Source organism: Lichenostomus cassidix, chromosome 4 (assembly GCF_008360975.1).
Source record: "Lichenostomus cassidix isolate B80296 chromosome 4, HeHo_3.0, whole genome shotgun sequence".
Taxonomy (NCBI): domain Eukaryota; kingdom Metazoa; phylum Chordata; class Aves; order Passeriformes; family Meliphagidae; genus Lichenostomus; species Lichenostomus cassidix.
In genome coordinates this window covers 53,314,289-53,338,040 of record NC_139484.1, presented here as the reverse complement: position 1 = coordinate 53,338,040, position 23,752 = coordinate 53,314,289, and the positions used below count along the sequence as shown (strand labels likewise).

The 23,752-nt window shown below is 40.7% G+C and overlaps 1 protein-coding gene across 2 annotated transcripts; it reads left to right on the top strand.

The window, feature by feature from the left end:
• The first annotated feature begins 317 nt into the window (after window positions 1-317).
• On the top strand, window positions 318-20,575 carry SLC34A2 (solute carrier family 34 member 2). 2 transcript variants are annotated; one of them, XM_085059222.1, is made up of 14 exons: window positions 318-680; window positions 771-826; window positions 6,555-6,669; window positions 6,769-6,906; window positions 7,386-7,514; window positions 8,384-8,527; window positions 9,179-9,290; window positions 10,375-10,570; window positions 11,289-11,384; window positions 13,830-13,950; window positions 14,667-14,834; window positions 16,220-16,336; window positions 16,425-16,549; window positions 17,891-20,575. In XM_085059222.1, exons 3-14 carry the CDS (start codon window positions 6,564-6,566, stop codon window positions 18,464-18,466), a joined length of 2,028 nt encoding a protein of 675 aa, XP_084915348.1. In that variant the 5' UTR covers window positions 318-680; window positions 771-826; window positions 6,555-6,563; the 3' UTR covers window positions 18,467-20,575. The 2 variants fall into 2 exon arrangements, with proteins under 2 accessions (XP_084915348.1, XP_084915346.1); XM_085059220.1 differs by lacking the exon at window positions 318-680 and having other exon boundaries at window positions 693-826.
• Window positions 20,576-23,752: the final 3,177 nt, after the last annotated feature.

Genomic DNA, 23,752 nt, shown 5'->3' with positions numbered 1-23,752 from the left:
AAGCTGCAGTGCCAAATGCAACCCCCCCATCCCCAGCTCCCCATTAAGATCAGCAGTAGAACAGACAGCAGTGCTGGTGGCTGCTTTGTCTAGTCTATAACACCACACAGTTTTATTGAATATCTATTTATCATTTAGTCGTCTTCATCTCTAGAGTTCTGAATGCAATTATCAAAGGTGTCCTTACACCTTTAAATCTACTTTGGAAGTAGAGCCACAGCCAAAATGCTAATGAGCTTGCCTTAATTGTAAACATTGAGCACTGATAAGAATGAAACTCCATCCTCTGTTCTAAGAAGTTCTTACGTGTTTCCTACTTACACGGCTTTTTATCTGATTCTCCTTCACTTCTGTTCTTAGGCAGATTAATAGGCACCTGAACAGACAAATAACAGTACTACATCTCCTTCACACCCTTTTGACAGGCTTTTGAGACTGCAAAATATTTTTGGAAAATTATTATTGGAAAAAAGATTACTGAATGATCAGGTGGACAGCAATTTTTCAGGCTGGAACAAATAGTTCCTCAGCACTCACATGAACACATTTGTAACTTGTACTTAAATGCTGATGGGACATTTTTTAGAATGTGATAATTGTGAAACAGCCCGTAGTTTTATCAGTGTCGGTTGCTGCCCACTCCTGCAAAAAAAAGTTTTATTGTGATCATTAAGTTGCAGGTAGGCAGTGCCTCTGGACTGTAAAATAGGAATGTTAGTGAGCAGTGATGAAAGCAAACTTTGCTCAACACCTGTCTATATATATTGCAGGTTTCAGTGGCTGCCCAGTTGATCCGTTCACTCTATTGTCTGGGAATAAAGTCGTGGTAAGTAAGAGCAACTAAGACTGAGTTTTCTTTTCTTCTCTTTTGAACTTGTTTAGCTTGCAAATCTAAAACTCTGCTTTTGCAGTTCAAGGAATGGCAACAGAGAGGTAATGCGGGGTATTGGAGTGGCATGAGAAATGTCATCCTTTTGTTAACATTTTCACCTCTTGTTTTCCTTCAACTGCATTTATATTTCAAGGAAGTGATAAAAAATCATTGTTCTGAAAACAAACTGTGTTTTTTTCTGCAATTAGATAGGTTTATTTTTATGGAATATGATGAAGAAAAAAAGTATTTTGTTAGCAGCTTCCAAAAAAAGCCTCCCAGAAATAACTGCCTATAGTATAAGAAAATATTTGGTTTAACTATTCTTTGAATTGAATAGAAGTGAGATTTTAAGTCATAGTAATCAGTGGTATTGGATACTGGAAAATGTCTAGGATATGATTAATGAAACATTGGAAGGAAATACGGTCAGTTCGTGTGTTAGCATAGATCTTGTGTAAAGCCTGTGTGCCTCACAACGGCTGTGTCAGGCTATTCTTGATGGAAACATTTTCTTATGCTAATTTGGTTTGATACATGGAAGTAAAAGGAATACATTAGAGTCTAATGCAGTTTGCTCAACTAATGTGGCAGTAGGCAGAAATCAGCTGGTTTCTCAGTAACTTTTATTATCAGCTCTTCCATTAGATCAGTAAGTCTTTTTAACGTCGTTATTTGCTCCTCTCTTTATTCTTTATTACATATTTTGTCTTTGGGATGGGGTAGATCTGTTCTATTTCCTTGTTGGTGGGGTTATTAATTTTCTTGTAATTTTATTCTGAAAAAGAAATTGTTTTATTTGAATACCTACTAGGTATTTCAAGTAGTTCACTGGTATTTTCTGGCTCTGGCTCCTCTGTGGTGTGTCCAGTGCTTTGCTTGGTTGTGAATTCGAAAATTAATCTTTGGGATTTGCTCTCTCTCTGCACATGCCTAGGTATTTTTTCTCTTTGCTGCTTTGTTTTATGTGGTTTTTTTAGTTTTGCTATGTGTTAGATTTAGGCTTGTGAGCAATGAGTCCTACAGATCCATAGGAATAAACAATGAGCACAGTGCTCTGTTTTCGTAGCTTTCACATATCTCTTTTTGCCTTTACTACTGCACGAGTTGAAAGTTTACATCCTGGCTAAGCCTGCTGACTTATTCAAAGAAAAAGCCCCAAGGAAGCAGCTGGTGCCAGAGCAAAGACAAGACTTGCTCCTAGCAAGGCTGAATCATTGTTGGTGTTTATTTAAGTTGTTCCTGGCTCTGTTGCACCTGGGGCTTTGTGGCTGCCACGGAATAGGTTCTGGGGCAAAACTATTAACTGATGTAAAGCTACTGAAGGATTTTGTTTTGTCTGAGGAGCTTTCTTTTCCTATCCCTATGTAGTGTGCTTCTGTGTTGGAAATGGTGCATTTGAGGGGAAAAAGACAATATTTCTTCAAATTGTGTATAATAAAGGCTGCTATGTAGCTTGGTATTTATTTCTATGAAGAATGTGTGATAAATATTCATATTTACTAAGTAGTATATTTGGATATCAGATTAGCTGATAAATCACTCTTTAACATAAAAACTGTAGTGCTGTGATGAGTGATAAGGAAGTGATGTATTTTTGTAGAAAAGCTGAGACAGAAGGAGGGAGAGGGAGAGAGAGAAGGAGAGAGAATGAGGGAAGCCTGGCGGAACCCAAAATCTGATATAGAGCTGCTTAAGCAACCTGTAAGTGCATGTATGGTCACGTTGCTGGTTGTTGTAGTTATTACCAGTTAGTTTTTAAAATATTGCTCTTTTCTTCAGTGCTTCTTCCTTCATCTTGGTTTGACTGGGTCTGTTCCCCAGGAGTGAGATTTCTTTAAGGCTTACTGCCCTGCAGCTCTTGTGTCAGGCACAACGTGGTGTTTAGGTGAGCTGTCATGGGTGGAGAGGTACAAACAATACCGGCTGGGCGCACGCAGGTGGTAGTTCATTTTCTCTGAGTTAAGTCCAGCAAAACAAATACATTGACAACTGCTTCTGATTTAAAACTGCAAAGGACGGAGAGTGCAGCCCTGCAACACAGGCAAAGCTGTTACAGCCCAATGAGTCACTGAGGAATGCAATACAGGGCAACTGCTTGACACCTAGTATTGCTCAGATAATTCCCTGGAGACTTTAACTCTTTGAAATGCTGTAGTGAGAGTATGGATATAAAAACCACAGGAGCCAACTTTAGCTCTGAGTTTTTCTCTCTCACATTTTATTTCAGAATGTGAATGCTGTTGATTATTTCCATCTATCTCCCTCTTAGGAGGGGGAGGGTTCAGTTTCTTTTGAAGTTAGAAAGGATGTCACACATGGTTAGCATTTTCCAAAGGCAAGGAAAGACTATACTCACAGTGAAAGAAGCACACACGATGGTGTGAGAGGATTTGCCACGAGGTTCAGAGAAACAGACTGGATTACAGCTTGTGCAGGCATTAGTTTTCAGACCTTTGCAATATGCATGGCATATTGTGACCTGCCACTTTCAGGAGGAAATTAGCTCCTGTTTCAGCACTGCTCCCGACAGGTGAATATCCAAAGGGCCAATGTGTATCCCCGTGTGAGCTCCATGACTTCCCCCTGGGTGAGGCACCCTGGCTGGTGTCCTGCCAGCCAAGCAGGGAACCCGATGCACAGACACCTGGGCTGGCACGAGGGTGGGCAGAGCTCATCACTCCAGCACCTCATCCAGCAATTGTGGCTATCCTGCCTTTGGACCTGGACCGGTGCGTCCAGCTGAACACAGCAAGTTGTTGCAGTGTGCCTTGTCATTGGCCCATTCTCTAACATGTTCCTTTGCATGTAGTTGTCTTTGGTGCTCAATAGTAAACCACTATTAGGGTTTTCATTGCCATTGATATCTTGCGTCAGAGATGTTGGTCTTTTCTACCACACCTGACGTCAACCTTTCCAAAGGCGCGTGTGAGCTGCCAGGGAGTGACACGGGCACTTTGCCACCCCACTGCTCACTGCTCTGCTCCTCTGCAGCACACAGATTGTCTGCTGAGTGTTTTTTCAAGGTGCTAATGTTTGTATTTGGGCCAAGGAAGAATTCTTTGAAGGGAAACTATAGAATGTAGATAATCTTTGTGGCACAACAATTAATTAACAATAAGTAGCTGTGGCTAGGGCTCCAGCAAAGAGAGTATCAGGTGTCTCTCGACTATCTTCTCAGCTGTTCCTCTTAACAAGAGCTGGGATCTGGGGAAGCTGACAGCTTTGGTAGCACTTCAAGGATCTAGGCAGTTCTGCTTACATCAGTCCTTGATACCACTCACACAGCATGGGCTGTTCTGTTAATACCTCTGCACACCTGAATGCTCAAGGTAAATGCTGCAAAGGCCTCCAGTATTCAAGTCTACCTTCTCAAATTAGAGTTGGCTAGGGCTCATATGAATAACTTCATACACATACCTATAAAAAAACTTCCTCCACAGACGTGATCAACTCTCATTCTATGATGTTTAATCACATAAAGCAAAAACAATAATAATACATGACGTACCTGTGGGATCCTGAGCACCTCAGGAACACAGGAGATGCTTATTATGGAAAAATGCTCTGCTGAATTCTTGTATGGGGAGAGTTTATTTGGGAGGCATAGAAGCTGTCTGTCTGCTGGTTTTCAGGCTCCAGTTTCTCCATTGAATGCATCAGCTCAGTTTCCATATGGTAATCATGCAGGCTGAATCCTTAATTTCCATGCTAAGCGTAACAGAAGAGCTGTAGTACTGATGGAATCTCTAGGGATGGTGGTATCCAGCACATTCTGTGTCTCCATGGTTGGAATAAGTTGCAACTTCACATCTGACTTTCCAGTGTATTTTCTTGATTGCATTTCACTTAAGAATCACTTGTGCGGAGCAGTTATTTTTTTAAAAGCTCTTTAAATGCTGAACATATATAAATGAAACTTGTTTAACAAGATGGAGGTGTTCTGGCTTGGGTGGGGCTGGAGGTTGTTTTGGCATGGGTGAAAAAGTGAGAATTTGCTTCAAGCAAATGGGAATCCTTGTTGAAACAAGCAAGAGTGACTTTCTTTCATCTGTTCTAAGATCTTTGCATGTCTTGGGAGCTGCTCTGGGTCTTACACCACAGACAAAAAATGTGAAAAGTATAGTTTTTGTTAATGAAATTGTAGAATAACTTTTCCTGGTAATGTGGAAGTGGAGATACTCTTTTGTTTGTGGAGTGCCAGAAAACAATGCCCACCCATGTTACAAGCAGACATGAGTGGTTTTTCTGTGACCTTTCCTTCCCAGCTAAAGGAGGAGGATGTGTGGCTTACTGATGTGGGCAGGGACAAAATGTTTTCACCATCAGCTACATAAAGGATTATGATTAAATGAATGATTAATTATACTCCCTTAGAATGACTCCTAACCTCAGGTGAACCTTGTTTATGGGAGCATGATACCAACTCTGCCTTTTGGAGGCTGAGCACAGGGGTTCTGTTTACGTGGAATATTGGAGGCAAATTCACTGAGTAGTGTTTCAGATGTGGGTTGGTGCCAGATGTGCTGGTCATGGGGCAGCTCTGACTGCAGCACTGACTGACTTGTGCAGCAGAGGGTGGAAGAGACAGACCTGAAGGTGAGGCTTTTCTGGATAGGGTTCACTTCTCCCATTCCTTGCATTGAGTTTTCAGACGTTCTGGCTGATCTCACCACATCTGTAAATGTAGGAGTATTGTGGTGCATAGTGGCTACTCTTTCCATAGTCACCTTCCCCCTCTTTCATGTCCCAGCCTCTGGCTTCCAATACTGGTGAAGTAAACAGGTAGGCTCTTCCAGGCTTGGCCTCCTCGTGTGCCTGGACTAGGTCTGTCATTTGTGCTTGCACACGTGCTGGCAGTATTTGGCCATGCAATGTCTTATTTTTAAGTTATTATTTATTAATATTTCAGTGCATGTCAAATGTGTCCCAAAGGGGTCAGGAAGGAAGAGGTTCAGAGAGAGAGCCTATGTGCTATGGGTGAGCTGGACCTTGCTGCCACCAGCTCAGCTTCATTTGCAGCAGCAGCTGTGAGTTACAGGCAAATACAGACCTGCAAATGGCCACTGCTCTCTAATTGTCCTCTTGTCCAGGCATTCTGCAAGCTCAAAACTCTGGGCTCTTCCTCCACCTTCTCCAGGATTCGCCTCTTCATGTTTCCATGGGAATAAACCAGTAAAGACAACAAGGCATTGTGTTTAGCATGCATGACCCAAACTAAGCAGTGCTTTAGGGAAGAATTTTTTGCCAAGGACTGTGTATTGAATTACCAGGTAGAGGCAGTTGCTCAAATCCAGAAGGTGGAAGAAAGTAAAACAATTCTCTGACTTCTTGCTGAAAGAGTTGAAATTAATTAAAGAGAAGAAATGCCTACCTTTTGGAAAGCAGAGGAATCTTTGCTTTCATGACCATTAAAAATGTGTGAAAATACAGATGTAAAGTACAAATAATTTTTTAATTGCATACACAAATAAATAAACCATGATTAAAAATAATTGAGATATCAATTTCACAAATGGAGGAATAACTCATAAAGATTATTAAAAATCTATGTTCAAGGGAAAATTACTTATATTTCATTTTCATCTCCTTTGCTCTTAATCCTTATCATAGTTCTCACATACCCTGTTGTAAGCTGAATATTTTGACTGCATGTGCATTTTAATCAACACTACTTTGTTAGTCACAGATCATGGCTCCCTGGCCAGAGGTAGAAAAGCCTGAAACAAATAACTATATTGGGGACTCTTCCAAACAAAACCAGAACATGGCGGGGAAAGAAGGAGAAAATCACAAAGGTAACGTGCTCACTTGTGAGTTATAGAGATATATGTTTTAGGAATCCTTGGAGAAGATGGAAAATAATTAAACAATTTTTGAATGTTCTATTTCATCAGGCAATGTGGCTTCACTTGGAAATAAAGGGGAAATTCAACCTGCATTTTCCACAGTGGCTTTGATAGACGAGACAAGGCCAGAAGAATTTGACCCATGGGCTCTGCCGGAGCTGCAGGACACTGGGGTCAAGTGGTCAGGTAGCCATTTCTCCCTAAATAAGTTACTTATCTTTTTTTCCCATCTCTTGTCTCACCTTCTCCAAGAGTTAATATGCATATTATATTTAGCCAGTTAAGAAAAATCTTGAAATTGTGCTGCTTACTCTCCTTAAGACATAAGGAGATACATGAAAAGAAGTACAGCACTAATATGATTTTATATCCGTACACCCATTGGTGTCCCTTTCTTTACTCAGCAGGATGACTGTAAAACCAAGGGTCAATCTCAGATTTCATAAGTCTTTTGTCACATACCAAAAAGGGGTTTTTTGTGGTAAAAGTAAGTAAACAAAATACCTGCTTCTGCAGTTAAAATGTGATTAAGGACATTCTTTTGGGTTTAATCACACACGGAAGCCACATCACTGTCTTTGTCTCCACTGTCTCTGCTTGTGCACTGCAGTATTCCAGAGAAAAACTGAAGTGATTATTTTATACATAATGTATTTATTTTGCAGAACTGGATACAAAAGGAAAAGTCATTCGTGTACTCTATGGGATAGGGAAGTTCATTATGCTACTTTGCTTGCTCTACATGTTCGTCTGTTCTCTGGATGTACTGAGCTCTGCTTTTCAACTGGTAGGAGGTATGAAAAAGTCTTAAATATCAAAAATAAACTATGAATAAGGCAGTAAATTTTATCTGAGAGACTTAATTACAACTATCACGCTTCAAGAACATTCTTCATATGTGTTGAGATTCAGAAGGAAGTAGCTCTGATTGAACACCGACCTTCATTTGTTTGAAAGGGACTTTCAAGTTCCAAAGATCTGTTGACAGAGGGGTTATTGATTTCCTAGTAGCTTCCTCTTACTTTAGTGACAGTTTACATTAATACATCTGTGAATAAATATGTCCCATGTGAAAGACATTTCACCAAGGTGAATTATGAAAATTGGGCTCTTGATTAAAGCGTCTAGCACTGAAATGTCCCCCAAATCCTTCCAAGATGAAAACTATTGAAATATATTTTTTACATTTACCTCAAAGAGTTGAATTCAGGTGTGGTTATCAGAGAAATATGTGACCTTCTGTGGAAGTATTTTGCAAACACAGAAAGGTACAGGAACAGAATTAATCAGTATTATTAAAAAGGTTTTCTTTGATTCAGTAACCAAAAATACCATGTAATAGCATTTAAATCATGGTATGTGTATTTTTTTGTCCTTCAGTCTTTCCTCTGATGGTTGTGGTATTATATGCTTCTCAGTAGAGTTCAGTAGAGATTGTTAGTCACTGAAATAAGAGAATATAAATTATTTTCTAATAACTGAGAAGCTGAGAGTCCAGGACCTGAATCTGGATCCCTGGGCTACATTACACTTTTTTGGGCTAGCAAGCATGGCTATGCATGTATCAATTAAATGACTGAATGATCTTTAATTAAACACTATCATAATTTCTCTGGACTTTACCTTGCACTTCCCTTACTCTGAGAATATGTTTTTTTAATAGGTAAAGCAGCAGGGGACATATTTAAAGATGATTCAGTGCTCTCGAATCCTGTAGCGGGATTGGTGATTGGAGTCCTGGTGACAGTTATGGTCCAGAGCTCCAGCACTTCTTCATCCATCATTGTCAGCATGGTGTCCTCCACATGTAAGTCTGCTTACAGTACCTTCCTAAGGGTCACTCATAAATCTTGTCTCAGGTGCAAACATTCCCATTTGTGTTCAAACTGTAGAAGGTTTGGGTATAAGAATAGAGACTGAAGGAAAAGATTTTCACAGCTGTTTCCCTGATATAAAATCAAAATTGAAAAAGTAATGATAATGGTATTAATATTTGTAGTAGCAATAGTAGTAGTAGTACTAGTAATAATAGTAAGACCATAACTGCAATGAAAATCATTGGAAGCCTTGGCACTGAATGACAATTTTGGAATTATCTGCACTCTTTTCTCACATGAGGCAGTTACTGAACCTCATTGTTTCTGTTGTACCATTTCAAAATTCTGCAGTAAGTAGGCAAATGCCTGAGAAAAAAGAGACTTTATCTTACTGTGGCCCTCTAACATGTGGTGAAAAGGGATAATCATGGGCTGCAGTTTCAGTGGGGATCATGGGACTATGGGAGCACCATGTTCCCAGGGGGGCTGATTAAAGCAAGCATGTTTGGATTGGAACATCTAATGCCACTGAGATCAAGGGAAGTCAGGGTTTCACTAATAGTATTAGAAATTTTCATTGAAGCTTAGAGCTTCAATGATGATCTCATTTTTCATTCAGTGTTTCCTTTTCTGCTTTCCAGTGCTGACTGTTCGAGCAGCTATTCCTATCATCATGGGAGCAAACATTGGCACCTCAGTTACAAACACGATTGTGGCACTTATGCAAGCTGGGGACAGAAATGAATTTAGAAGGTATCATACTTAGACACTAGACCTGGAAAATTGTTGCTTCCTTTTTTGTAGGTCTATTCTACATTCCCTATCACTACTAAAGCCATTCAGCCTTTCTAGATAGGAAAGTCACAAGCATGGCCATGGCAAAGGTATAATGCTGCCTACATTCATGACTTCATAAATGTAGAAGAAAGACATATTGGTTTCCTTTAAAAGTTTTGTGGTTTTGTAAGAATGCACCATTTTTAATGCTCTTACACAAGGATAAATTGTGCTCCCAGTATACCACCCACCTTTTATTGTGTCTTTGTTATGGGAGGGCTGTACAAGAAGTTAACATTACATGAATTTGGTCTGGTTTCCTTAAAAGGGATTTCAACGTTGAAGGCTTTTGAAGTTGACAGTAAGCAAGAGCTGGTAACTGTAGAGAAATGAAGTGTTCTGGGTTTTAAATATATACAGTGTCAACTTTAGACTGGCTTGACACTGCCACTGAGAGACGGCATGGCTTACCTGGAGCTGGGCAGTAAACTTGGGACGGATAGAAGACTTTGATACGTTGTCATTTATGGCATGCTGGGCATATTGAAATACTCTTAGCCAAAGCCTCTGAGGGAAGAGCTGTGGCTGCTCAGGCTTTGGAGGAGGAGATGGAAGGGAACTATACACCAACAGTTTGCAAGAACATGTGGGACAGCTGCAAAGCCCTCTTGCCCCAGGAGTCAGGGAGAGCAGGCCCCAGAGGAAATGACTGCCTGAGGATTAAAAATGTACCAAAAATGGGTGGGAGGGAAAATAAATACAGGCTGTATAGCCACTTCTTTCTTCAAACAAGTACTCTTGGGAGCGTCATGTTAAGGATCACTTTTGTCTTTTCTAGTTTTTCTTGTTTTTCTCACCTGTCTAGCTCTTTCATTGGCCAACAGTGTGGAGCCAACTTAGCCCTCCATAACAAAGTAGCTATCTCCTTTGGCCTCAGAAATTAAATGATTCCCACCTTGAAATGGCCTTCATCCCCACTTTTATGATTTCATGTCTAATTGATGTTGTACGCATTTTCTTCTATTAAAAGCAACTCTATTTTTTTGATTTCTTCTTGCAGGGCCTTTGCTGGGGCTACAATCCATGATTTTTTTAACTGGCTTGCTGTGTTTGCACTGTTGCCCATTGAAGTTGTTTCTGGCTATCTCTACCATCTCACCAACGTTATAGTTGAGTCCTTTCATCTTGAAAGTGGTGAAGATGCCCCAGAGCTACTAAAAGTTATCACAGACCCATTTACAAAGCTCATCATTGAGGTAAGCTCTTTCTTGCTTCAAGGAAGCTCCTTACTTGGTTCAGTCACAGCTAACAAAAATGCTCTGAATATGAAAAGGGTTCACACTCCTTTCTCTGTGTCCTCAGGGTAAAGTTCATTAGCAGATGAATTCTTGTTTTTATTCATATTTCAAAAAGTCTCAGCTCTATATTTCCAGGTTCTATTTCCACCCCATTTCATCTTAATGATGGCAGACTTAGCTAGGAGGGCTGGGAAGGCAGGTGAAGACAAATCCAGCCATGTGGGATGGACTGGAAGGCAGCCTGTTGCCTAGGCATTGGCAGATACTAGCTGAGACAATCTGCCACAGCCAGAGGACCAGCATAGGACCTGACAATAATACTGAAATTATAGGACATAATCACATAGAGGCCAGGGGAATGCACAGAGCTTCTGAAGTGACAGTAAATACAGTTAGGCAGTCATGTCAGAGCAGCTGATTAAACAGAAAGGGTGAGATGAGGTAGTGGATGATGAGGGGAGAATGAAACACAGTGTTTGTGCCTGCAGAGCTGTACCTTTCTCTGGGAGTAACCCCCTCCTACCTGCTGGGCAGGAGCTCCAGCATTAGAGACAAGTCATGGAGACTTTATACGGTTGAGCTTCCAAAGGAGGTTATTTGAGTAGAGCTGAACGGAAGTTTGAGATGCAAGTTGGAATGATGCATTTTTAAAATTCTTTCTCTTCTTCTTTTTAAGCTTGATAAATCAGTAATAAATGCGATTGCTACTAATGATGAATCAGCAAAGAACAAAAGCCTGGTAAAGATCTGGTGTGTCACTGAAACCAATGTGGTAAGTATAATGCTAAATTAATTGCCAGGTACCTCAGGAAATACATTACTTATCTGTAGCTGATGCTCCTTATCCTAGGATTGGGAAATTAGATTTTTAATGAGAGTGGTTTTTTTGAGCAGAAAAAGAATGAAAAAAATTTAATGTAGTTTTGCTCCACTTGAACCAAGGCTGGTCACTAGTGGTTACATTGGCCTGGCTGTTTTCAGTACCGTGCAGGCCCTTGCTCACCAGAACCAGCAGATTGGAGCGAAGTCTTTTACTTCTTTCACACCCAAATGCCTTGAAACTCTGATACTCCTACCAACTCCCTGAAAGTGGAAAAAATCTGCAACATAGGCCTAGAATCTAGGCCTAGGCCAACTCCTTGAAAGTGGAAAAAGTCTGCAACATAGGCCAAAGAAAAGATTGTTTCAACCACCGTGTATCTACTGATCTAATCTGTTTTAGTTTTACGTGTGTTAGGGCGATCTGGTGGCAGCTGGCTCTTTGCAGCTCTCTTGGAACACTGCCCTTGCAGAATGCCTCTGTGGGGCTGTGTCCTGTTGTTCTTCACCCAAGCAGCACTGCAGCTTGGTGAATCTCTTGCCCAGATCGACAGCAATGAGTATTTTGGTGAACTGTGGAGCTGAGTGTTTGGTTCGCATTGTTCAGCTAACTGGCAATTAGAGCATTAAATATCTTTCAATTCTCTAAATAGAGTATTCTACTTGTTGGCATGTATATTAAAATAGCTCCTGAGGCAGTCCTGAGGCAGAAGATGCTTAAGGACGCACTATGGAGGTTGAAATTAAGTGCCCAGCTCCTATTAAATGACAGTCTGGATGGTCCGTGAAATGCTACCTATGGAGATAGTGCTGGAGCAGAGCTGTGCTCACCTGAAACCCTGCTCAGGTGACACTGCTGAGTCTCTGGGTATTTCACCTTGAGGGGCCCAGGCTGGGGTGGCTTTACTGCTGCCAGACCCTGGCCAGACCCCAGAGCCCCTCAGAGCCCCAGCAGGCACAGCCCAGCCCTCAGCTGGACACATCTGAGCCCCTGAGTCCCACACAAGACCAGCAACTATACAGAAATTACAGGCTGAGGGAAATGTGTATTTCTAGACACAAACTTTTTCTGCGTTTGTCTGTATTTTGGCTGTGTACCTACTGCCCAAGCTTATAGTCAAATTATAAAAGCATGTGAAACCCCCAGAAGTGTGACTTGAACTTGGTGGGCAAAAATTTAAATTATTTACATTCCTAGTGGGTTAAACCAATTTCTGGCAAAAAAGATTAAACAGACTTATGGCAGGGATAAATACATGCAAACCCCAAATGTTTAAAGCAAAACGTAAACATTTTAATCTAATACAGCTGCTCTGAAACTCAGAGTTTTGAAAAAATTTCAGGAAGGTGAGAAACAAGATTGTGTTGTGTTTGTAAAGGTTGACAGGATGGGGGGCCTGGAGCCCAGGCACTCCCTGGAGATGGGGGACACTATATCTACTCCCAGTTTTGCCCCACCTGCATCATCCAGAGAGGAGTACAAATGCAGGTGTCTGTTAGCAGCACCCAGCAAAAAAAAAAAAAAAAAAAATTAGATTTCTCTTTCCCCATTTCTGCAACAGAAAATCACTCAAACACTTTGGAAAGGTATCTCGTGTTCAGGAGCATGGTTCAGAGTCCATTTGGCTGTTAGCTGCTCTCATGTGGAAGTAGAGCTCAGTCAGCAAGCTCTCCCTTAATCTGCATAAGGACTTATGGACTTGGTGTCAGAATGCAGTATGTCCAGGCTCAGAGAGCGTGTAAGGAAGGTTTCATTGTGATATAAATAAAAATTCTGTAATTTAGTAGTGCTAGTCATAGTGCTTGTAATTAGCTCTTAGATAGCATTTGAACTTTGAAAATGAAAGTAGAAGCAGGATGACTGTTTCAACAGACAGGGAAACTGAGGCACAGATAAGAAGCTCAAGCAGCTTGTGCTCATCTAGCAAGAGGCTGCACTAGTGTTGTATCATTCTGACTCCCAGCCCTGTGGTTCTCACCAAACTCATTGATATGCCAGTAAAGAGGTCTTTCTTTGACCTGGAAATGGAAAAGTCAATGGCTGGAAAAGGAATGCCACTGTCCCACAGCTGCAGCCAATCACAAACCGTGCTCCACAAACCCTGCCATCAGTAATTAAGGTCCTTAACTATTAATGGCTTGGTGCCATGGTTATTACAATGTAGAAGATTTTGGGGATATTTTAAACTTTAAATGTTGTACTGATTGACTTGGGTAACCACATAATAATTTATTTAAGAATGCAAAAGTTTTACCCTGTCATTAATGTGGTGTCAGCTGACAATTCTGACTTTTTAGTTGATGAATCTTGGCTGTAGTAAAAATCTAAAACTCTACATGAGCTCTTAATAAAGGATTGTAGATGACTGAACTATCTACTTTTTCTGGTGATCTTTAGACACTGCAGAATGTCACAATTCCACCTTCAGAAAACTGCACATCTCCTGACTTTTGCTGGACTGAGGGAAATGTGACATGGACCCTCAAGAACATAACTGAAACAGAGTACATCAGTAAATGTAAGTAGTAGAGTTATCTCTCTGTGATATCTTTATGAAAGTACATAGCTTTCTAATGGTGCTAACAGAGCCCTTCAGAGGTGCATCCAGGAGCCCTTGCCTGCCTACAGACACATGGCACTGCTGCAGGTGCCGCCTGAGGAGCCTGAGCTCTGCTCGAGCTGCACAGCTGGAGTTACCAGCATCATCATGCTATCTGCCTGCAGATGGATCTCTTTCCATGCTCCCTGATACCAGTAATTGAGGTGTTCAGTATCATGTCACCCTTGATGTTCAGATGGCTTGGAGCTACGGTTACTTGGCTGTAATGGGTGCTTGGATATCTCCATCCCTATGCATGCCCCGCAGGACTTTCAGCAGCCCTTCTCAGGCATGCAGCCTCCTCTGGGAAAAGGTGATCCACCACTTGGAGCACCCTAAAACTTTATCCTGACGTTGTACTCCTCTCCCTTGCACATGGTCGTCTACTTCCTGCCTGCTCCATAGAGGTGCCCCTGTATATTTTATAAGCATGTCCACAGAAGCACCTCTCCTGCCTCACTGATACATGGCTTTTGTGGAGTGGGGGAGGTGGCATTTTCCCTCTTTGCATCAACCCCTCAAGTTGTGTGTGCTTTGGCCCCATTTTCTTAGGGGTGTGTATGAAAACAAGAGCTGGGCTTAGGATCATAAGCAAAAATGTGGGTAGGCTAATTAATTTTCCTTTTCTTTTTCAGGCCAACATCTCTTTGTAAACTCAGACCTGCCTGATCTTGGCATCGGTCTCATCCTCCTGGCTTTGTCCCTGCTTGTTCTGTGCTCCTGCTTGATAATGATTGTTAAGCTATTAAACTCTGTGCTTAAAGGACAAGTGGCGAGTGTTATCAAGAAGACAATCAACACTGGTAACTATCTGCTTTTCCTGAGGATTTTTCAGACATGACAAGGACCATGAGCACGTTTATTGATGTCTCCTGTTCTGGGAGATATTACAGAATAGTTTAAAGAAAATGCAATTGAATGAAAATCATGCACAACCCCCAAAATTTTTCCCCCAATCAGGTTTTTTTCTTTTGTTTAAAAATCCATCAGTGAACAGCTTGGTTGAGAAATGCAGCAGATTAACAGCATTAGAGACCAAAGTTCAGGCTCTGTTTCTTGATGTATAATCATTACCTGTTAGAAATGTAATGTTCCCATCCTCAAAAGATAGCACTGAAGTGCTGAGATTGTGATTGCCTGCTCTGGCACAGAGCCTGCATGTTCCTTCGAAAGTAAATTGAAAAAACTCGTAGTAATTCATGATCTTGTCCTATTCTGTTGCCTAACGCTCTCTTCAGTAGAATAAGGCAGCCTTGAATAATGGTAGGTATTTTTCTATCTTGCCCTGTGCTGTCCAGGTGTTTTTTCAGCCTGGATCCAGTGAATGCAAAAGTGGGTGGTTTTTTTCTTTAGGCTGCTTTTCCTTCATACTCTCTTGAATGGAGAGATCTGAAGCTGTGGGAGAGAAAAGCAGTCCCAGAGCAGGCAGATCTCCGGCTGTGGTTGAAGAGAGGGCTCACAGAAATGTGGAAAGCACCAAAGTGATCCTCAAGCTGTCTTCTCTTGGGCAAAGAACACTGTCCAAACTAAAAACAAGGAGTAGAAAGTAAACAGCTGACAGCTACTGCTTATTTAATTTGGGATCTGCTCTGTGTTCCTCTGTGTCTTCCCAGCTGATTAAGTCCTTGCCTCTCAGCTCTCTCCATAAATCTGCAGACTACAGGGGACCATTGTGCCTAGTTTCTCTAATCAGTGTAATTTGCTGCTCTTTGCAAGAGTTAACAAGTGAATTTTTAGGACATAATCTGCTTGAAACTAGTTAGAACAAACAACCTGGTTTTGTCAGGATGATTTTCAGAGCTTCCTGAGGACCTGACCCATGCAGTGGGTGCCTGGCTGCCAAAACCAAGGCTCTCAAGACACCAGGACTCTTTTGTGTTGACCTTTGTGGAAACATTTCTGGTACCTAATTGTATCCCAACACACATGCTACCGTGGGTCAGGACAAATGTCTACTTAGTCTAGTATCCATCTCAAAGTATATCCAGTAATGCAAGGCTGTAGAAGGAGCACAGCAAACAGGATAAATCAGAGTGGTAGAACTGACTCTGATCCCAAATCATCATTTAAGACCCAAGATGCAAACAATACATCTACATTTTAAGTGCTTAATAGTCTTCACTGCTGTGTTACTGTTACACAGAGCATTCTGTTATGCTAACAACAGTGTTCTCCCTCTATGTTTTAGATTTTCCATTTCCATTTACTTGGCTTGCTGGATACCTGGCTATGCTCGCAGGGGCTGGTATGACCTTCGTTGTCCAAAGTAGCTCTGTTTTCACATCTGCTATTACACCCCTTGTTGGTAAGTTGTAAATATTGTGTTCTTTACCCCCATGTTTTATCATCTCCACCATTCTGAAACCAACTCAGTCCTGCTTCTTTTCTTGCAGGTATTGGCGTTATAAGCATTGAGCGCTCCTATCCCCTTACCTTAGGAGCCAACATTGGCACAACCACAACAGCTATCCTTGCAGCTCTAGCAAGTCCAGGGAGTACATTAAAATATTCATTACAGGTCAGTATAAAACAATCCTTCCTGGGCTTCATATAGAAGTTGTAACTTTTCTGAAGAAAACCATGGCAAAAGTGGCTCTACTGTAAATATGGTGTTCATGTCGTGCCTGATTTTGTGTGTGCTATTAATGACAGCACATCCACTTCAACTGATAGAGCAAAAAGGTTACATTAAACATTCCCAGAATGTCAATATATAGTTAATCTTGCTCTCATAAATTGGCTTGATCTCAGTGAATTGATTCAGAACTGACACAGAGGAGGTCACTTGGACCCTGAGTCTGGGATCTTTGCAGCTTGGAATGCAGGGCCCACATACTCAGAACCCTCTGAGGATTACTGGTTTCTGTAAGCTCCCTTCTCAGGACCCTAACTCAGTTCATACAGTGTACAGGGACTCCTGTAACCTAAGTGAAGGCTGCACAATCCTTAAGCTGCAAGCTCTCTATCTACCTGATGCTGCAATGAGCATCATGGCATCTATTTTTCTCATTGTAAATGTAAACTGAGTGGGTTTTATTGAATTCCTTTTTGCCCCAAACTATTTGAAAAGTAGGAAGCCTGGCTTTGGCTTTCCATTTTCCACCTGGTAAAGAACCTGGCAGCAGATAACATTTGAATGAATGCTTTACATCAAAGAGTGAAAAGATAATGACGTTTCCTTTGTGAATAGGATGAATGTTTTTACTAGCTAAAATAAACCAGGAAAATTACAGAAGTAATTTTATTGTCCTCAGGCATGATGGAACAGATGTAATCATGAGAAGATAGTATCTTGACAAAGCTCAGATTTCATGATTACATGCTGGTTTAATAATGCACTTTAAAAATAAACCCCTGTATTTCCATATTTACTTTAGTCTGACAACAGTTACAAAATGAGAATAAGATAAGGTGAGCAGGGAATGTACTGTTGTGTTCAATATATGCTTATTCTGTCTAAGTGACTTCTGTAAGCTTTAGCAAGTCCATGCCTTTTAATGCTAATTAAAAAAAAATAATTGAAGTATATAAATCAAAGGATTGTAAAAATCCAAAGGCAAATTCTCCGTCCCAGAATCTCCTCGGTGATTCTCCTATAAACTTACAGCTAACTTTTGTAAAATCCAAGTTTGAACCATTGAAAATTTCTCTGTAGCCTGTGTGGAATATTGAATTTACATTTCCTATGTTTTCATTGAAAACTTGTGGATGAAGAACCCAAAAATGAGCAATTCTCACATGGTTCCCATGCCTTATTGACAACAGCACTGTTTTCTGAGAGCTGGAAGTAACTATCATGTGGGTAGGAGCATTTAAAAGTGTTTTAGCTAATGAACTTCTCGAATGTTTTTGCTTTCAGATTGCCTTGTGCCACTTTTTCTTCAATATCTCTGGGATTATTCTGTTTTACCCGATACCTTATACCCGCCTGCCAATCCGCATGGCCAAGACCTTGGGAAATGTAACAGCCCAGTACAGATGGTTTGCTATATTTTATCTTCTGCTCTGTTTCTTTCTTTTGCCTTTGTTTGTATTTGGTCTGTCACTGGCAGGCTGGCCAGTCCTTTTGGGTGTTTGCCTTCCCATTGCTGCTCTTTTTATTGCTGTGGTTGTAATCAATGTCCTGCAGAAAAGACGACCACATTCACTGCCTGAGAAGCTCCAAAACTGGGATTTCCTACCTCTCTGGATGCGCTCCCTAGAGCCCTGGGACAATGTAATTATGTCTTCACTTGCTTTTTGTGGGAAGCACTGCTGTGGCTTCTGCAAGTGTTGCAAAGTCAATGCTGAACGGGAGGGTGCCAAAGACAATCAGCAAAAAACTTTGGAAGTTTATGAAAACACCATGGCAATGGCTGATGAAGAAAGAGGTGTAAGAAGGGCTCCAGCTGTAGCTTGTGTTGACAAAACAGGCACAAACAACACAGCTTTATAGTATTGGATCCACGCATACTAGCAGAGATACAGCATAGGACAGTCAGGCTCATCAAAACCACCTTGGACCTTGCACTGAGGACAGCGTGAACATTTTGTTAGGTTTCTGAAACCAGTGATCCATCACTCATCAAGAATGGAGTCAAGCAAGCTTGACAGAGTCCCTAGAAAATCTGTGCTCAGTTGCAAAGCTAATGACAGACTTGCTCACAGTGGATCTACTATGTGGTACCTTCCTCCAATGTTATCAGTAGCAAACAAAAGAAATTCTGATGTAGTCCCATGAAGAGAGGGATGAAAGTGGTGGCAATCAATTCAAACTTAAAAAATAAACCATGCACTGTAGAACAGCCTTTCTTACCAAATTACTTCATAATACCTAAAAAGCCCTGGAAGTTAAAAAAAAAAAAAAAGAAAAAAAAAGGAATAATGTTTTCATTGGCCTGTCTGCAGTGGTCAAAATGGAAAACAGTAGCTTTCCTAGAATAGATAAAACTTATTCTATATGTGTGAAGGAAAATGAAATGCTGGGACGTTCTTCAGTAGCTCTGGGAGTCTTATTCTGGCATGAGGGTGCACATAAACCCATCTCTGTCTCCTTTAACACTGGGGGCAGGAGTTATAATCTTTTATTATCTCAGGCTAAAGACCATAAAAGTGATTGCTGCTCCCTCTGCCCACTGAAGGTTAAGCACTGTGTTTGGAGACATCGGGTGGCTACCAAAAGTCTTGACTGACTGAGGATGTGGCTGTGTGGACATTCCTCTCTCTAGGAGGTCCTCTTCAGTCCTGTTTACCACATAATCCCACAGCTATGGAATGGTGCAGGAAGGAGGACAAGTGGCCAGGGTAGGAGAGGAGAGAGCTGTGCCAGCCTGGGCTGCTGCCAGCAGACCTGTGTGCAGCCATGGCTCCATTTGCCTAAGCCACAAAATGAGTTTTCACAGTGGCAGTGGAGATTGGCTTTAGATCTACAACAGAGGGAGCCTGCAGAGCAGATAGTGGCTGGCACAGGACACATGGTAATGTTTACTGGAGAGAAAGGGGTTTTCACCATCCCTTTGTGCTCAGAACTGCCCTACTTGGAAATAATGTGAATTTTACTGGCAATTGTATGTAGCAATCCACATCCCATATAAAATGCAGAAGGAGTGTAGTCACTACAATGTCTAGCAAATCCACAGGTAGTGCAATACTTGGTGGGAAGCTGCTTGTACTCAAATTTTACCTTTGTTGATGTTTTAGTAAATGCTTGTTAGATTGCTCTGAATCGTGGGCTGACAGGAGGTGTAATTTCAACATCAGAAAAAGATCATTTCAAAGATGCACTCAGTGCTTCTGCTGGCCTTCAATAGCTTAGATATTAGTGAGTATGGAATATCTGAAGTCCAATCACTAACATTAAAAAAAATAGGTGGCTGAGTGTAATCAAAGCACCATTTAAAGCCCGTTTAAGTGGCTGAATTTTAAATTAAATCTGTAAAGAAAATGCTGAGAAGACCCTTAGTGTAACATAGCCACTCAGTGCTGCTAGAACATAATTACTTCTGAATAGCTGTTTGGTGAGGAGCTTGGAATTCAGTAGGTTGAATTCAGCAACCAGGTAAACACATAAATTTTAGAAGTGAAAATTGTTTCCATTTACTTTTTTAAACTAACATTAAAATTGGCAAACTATGTGTTTGCAAATTGCATTCAAACTGAGATTCCGACTGTTCCTGTAACTGTGACCCAGTGACAAAATGCTTAGAATCAGAGGGAATTTCCAAAAGCATCTAGTTTTGTTATAGTTCTGCTCTTTTGGAGTGTAGTAGCAAACAGCAGAGTTATGTCAAATGTTGTTTTTAAAGTTATTTTCCTTATCCTTCATATAACTGAAACAGAATTTTGTCAGCATCTCATTTTTAAAGTGGAATTTTTATATTTTCAATAATTCTTCTTTGTTTTATTCTCACAATTCTGGATGCTTTTTGAATCTGTTGCTTTAAATCCCAGTGTGAATTTCCCATGCCCTGTTTCTTTGGGAAAAATATGAGAAAAATATCCAGAATTCTTTGCAAGTTATCTTGTTTCCATTGACCACCCAATGAAGAGGAAACATTTTAGTCTACTTCTACTCATTTCTTAAACAACATGCACCTTATTTCGCTTCTTGAAGTAAAGCCATCAAGAACAGTGATAATAACTGTGGGAAAGCAATTCTTACAAAAGAATCTGGGTAATATTTGTCAGACATGTCAGTACTTTATGGTTCCTCTTTGCAATGTCTCCCCACTGATCTCTTCTCCTTGCTCCAGGCCATATTGTGCTATTGTGTTAAGCAGGTTCCAGCAAATATTTCTGTTTAATACTTGACAGCATGTTATGTCCTGGTACACTCCCCTCCACACTCTTACTAAAATATATTTACACTTTATTTATAATTGTTTGAGTGTACAGAATTTTTCGTAAGTTATAGAGAAAAAGGTTCGTGATTGTGTTATATATTACATATTTGAAAACTATGCAATGTTTATCTATAAAAATGTAAAAAGGAACTACTGTATATTTTGTAATATAACTTTTCAATTGTTTGTAACTGTGTACACTGTGTATTATGGAGGCTGTTGGCTCCATCAATAGGTTACTTAAAGATTGTGAGTAATGCAGAGACAGATTTCTTAAAGATGAAAAACAACTACAGACTTTCATAATATGGCTTAATGCACAAGGATTTTATCTCTATGTTCCTAAAAGCTTTGGATTTTCTGTAATGAGCAATTTTTGAGATACAATGTTTCCAAAATGCTTTTTTAAACTCTTAAACTTTATCTTTTAACTGTTTCAAGGACAGTATATGTCTTTATATTTTGTCATGAATATTCATCTTGTCTGTCCTCATGCATTGAATGTAAAAATAAAGACAAGTTCAAAAAAGATATTTTCATAATATCTATTTATGTACATATCATGGAGTCTTGCAGAAAAATAAGTATTCAGACAAGTTCTAGATGAGTTGATGCAATGTGCAAGAAATGAGGAGGTTGTTTTAGCACTGAGCACTAAAGAAAAGCACCTGTGTGTCTGATATTTTCATATGAATAAGAGATTTTCATGTGGAGAAAAATAAAAAGAATTGCTCAGTTGTGTGGGTCAAGATATTTTCTGGCAGAGTGCTACACACTGTCTTCAGAGAAAGCAAGCATGGAAGAGCAAAGCCAATGCTATTGTGGCAACAGGATGCATGATGAGCTCCCAGAAATTACCTGTATCACTGTACTAGGCTCAGATTCTTCCTGTATTCTCTGGCAAACAAAGTGTTTCCAAAATGCTCCTTATACCCCATGACCTGAGTGATGTCTGGCTTATAACTGGGCAAAAATATCCATCTTACTCTTTTTTAAAAAAATCACACATGACCTGTGGAGCATAGAATTAACTGGACAGAGAGAAATTAAAAGTACTCTTTAAATACATTAAAGATTAGTGAAAATGTTATTAGACATCCTAATTATGAGCTCGACAGTAACTGAGGAACCAGGCCCAAAAGCACCTTATTCCCAATTACACCATTTTTTAGTGAAACAAAGATAGCAGAAGTATTTCGTATAAAACCAGTATTTATGCACTGAAGAATAAACTTGGTTCTTCTGAAAATGCAGTGAGCACCCTAGGCCCATGATTTAAAATTTACAGCTTCTTACACCCATGCAAAAATACATGGGATGTGTGGTGGAACACATCCCATGACTTGCTGTGTGCTGGGAACCAAAGCTCACCCAGGACACACACACACATGCCACCCACCTTTCCATTTCCAATCTGCCTGGGACAAAGTTCAGCAATACCTATCACTATTTAACCAATAGCTGCTAAGTCATGGAGCTCTGCACTCATCAGATGCTTTCAAAATGTGCAAACAATGCTTCAGCTCATTGCCTGTTCTCTGTCCTCTTCCCTCTGCTTTCAACCATGTTCTCCACAGCTCCTTTTGGTGCTCCTGTGCCTTTTTAGGCTCTGCTGAAGTACAGCCTTTGCTTCCCCCAGTTTCAAACTCTTTCTAACACTGCATTGAACTGCACCAGGTCTACCACTGTGGAGCATTTCTGTTAGTCTGAAACGCTGGTTAAATGCTCCATCATCTCTTTCCTCATCTCACCACGTAGTGGTGGGCACCCAGCCAGGCCCTCAGGACAGCCACTCACCATGCCATTGAGAAAGGCTGTTCTCTGATTTACAGCAAATTATTTGGGGGTGCAGTCTGGTGTGGTACCACTGGCAGCAGCTGAACCAACACACAATCAATACCACAGGATCTGATCAGGTCCGTTAAAAATAAAAAGTGAGCAGTGCAGAGCAAAAATCCAGTGTTTCAAGAGCTGCACAAGGAAGGATCTCACACACACACACCAGGGAATGCCAGGCCATGTTTCAGTTGCATCATCTCAATGGGCTGTGCTTCCATGCAAGTGCTTTATCCACATTCAGATGTTTTATCACTAATGGCCACTCCTGGTGTTGCAGCATGCCAGAGGCATGACACTGGATGTGTAAACCCACTCATGATATTTTTACAGTGAATATTCTGTACATCTTTCTCCCTTTATGACAATTCTACTACAAAGAAAACACATGATCCATATGAGAGAACTGAGTGTTCACTTTGCATACTGGATAATAATCACACTGATTTCATGGAGCTGTCCCTAAGCAGGTTTCCCCTAACAACTGGGATCTGAGTGTTTCAACAAGACAGAGAAGCGGAGCAAAGGCTAGAATTAAACTGTCACAAGCATTGTGTCTTACTCAGCACCTGATGAAATTCCCTAATTGCCATTTACACTTTTTGTGTATCAATCTTTTTACATGGCTCAACGTCTAAGGACACATTACCATGACATAAACAATCAGTGTAATTACAGGAGCAGATATTTTGCAACCAACACCACAGTTGATAGACTGGGGTTTTTTACACAATGCAAAATGCATAAATTACAGGACATGCAAACAATTTGTGGACCAAATGCCGCACTTGGTGAGGCAACATGTGGCCCAATTCACATTGGGAAAATTGGTGCTCAGGTGAGTGAGGAGAGCACTAAGCCCTGTTTTAACTGACTAATGCAATGGCCTTGGGCACTGGGTCTCAAATTGCTGCCAGCTTGAAGGCTGGCTCTGGCATAGCACAAACAAAAGGTATTGACTCTTGGTTCTTGCTTCCTGCGTATATATCATCTGAAAAGATATTCCTAAAGATACTTACCAGTGCAAAGTCTTCTTCAAAGACTCACTAGAATAGTCTCAAACA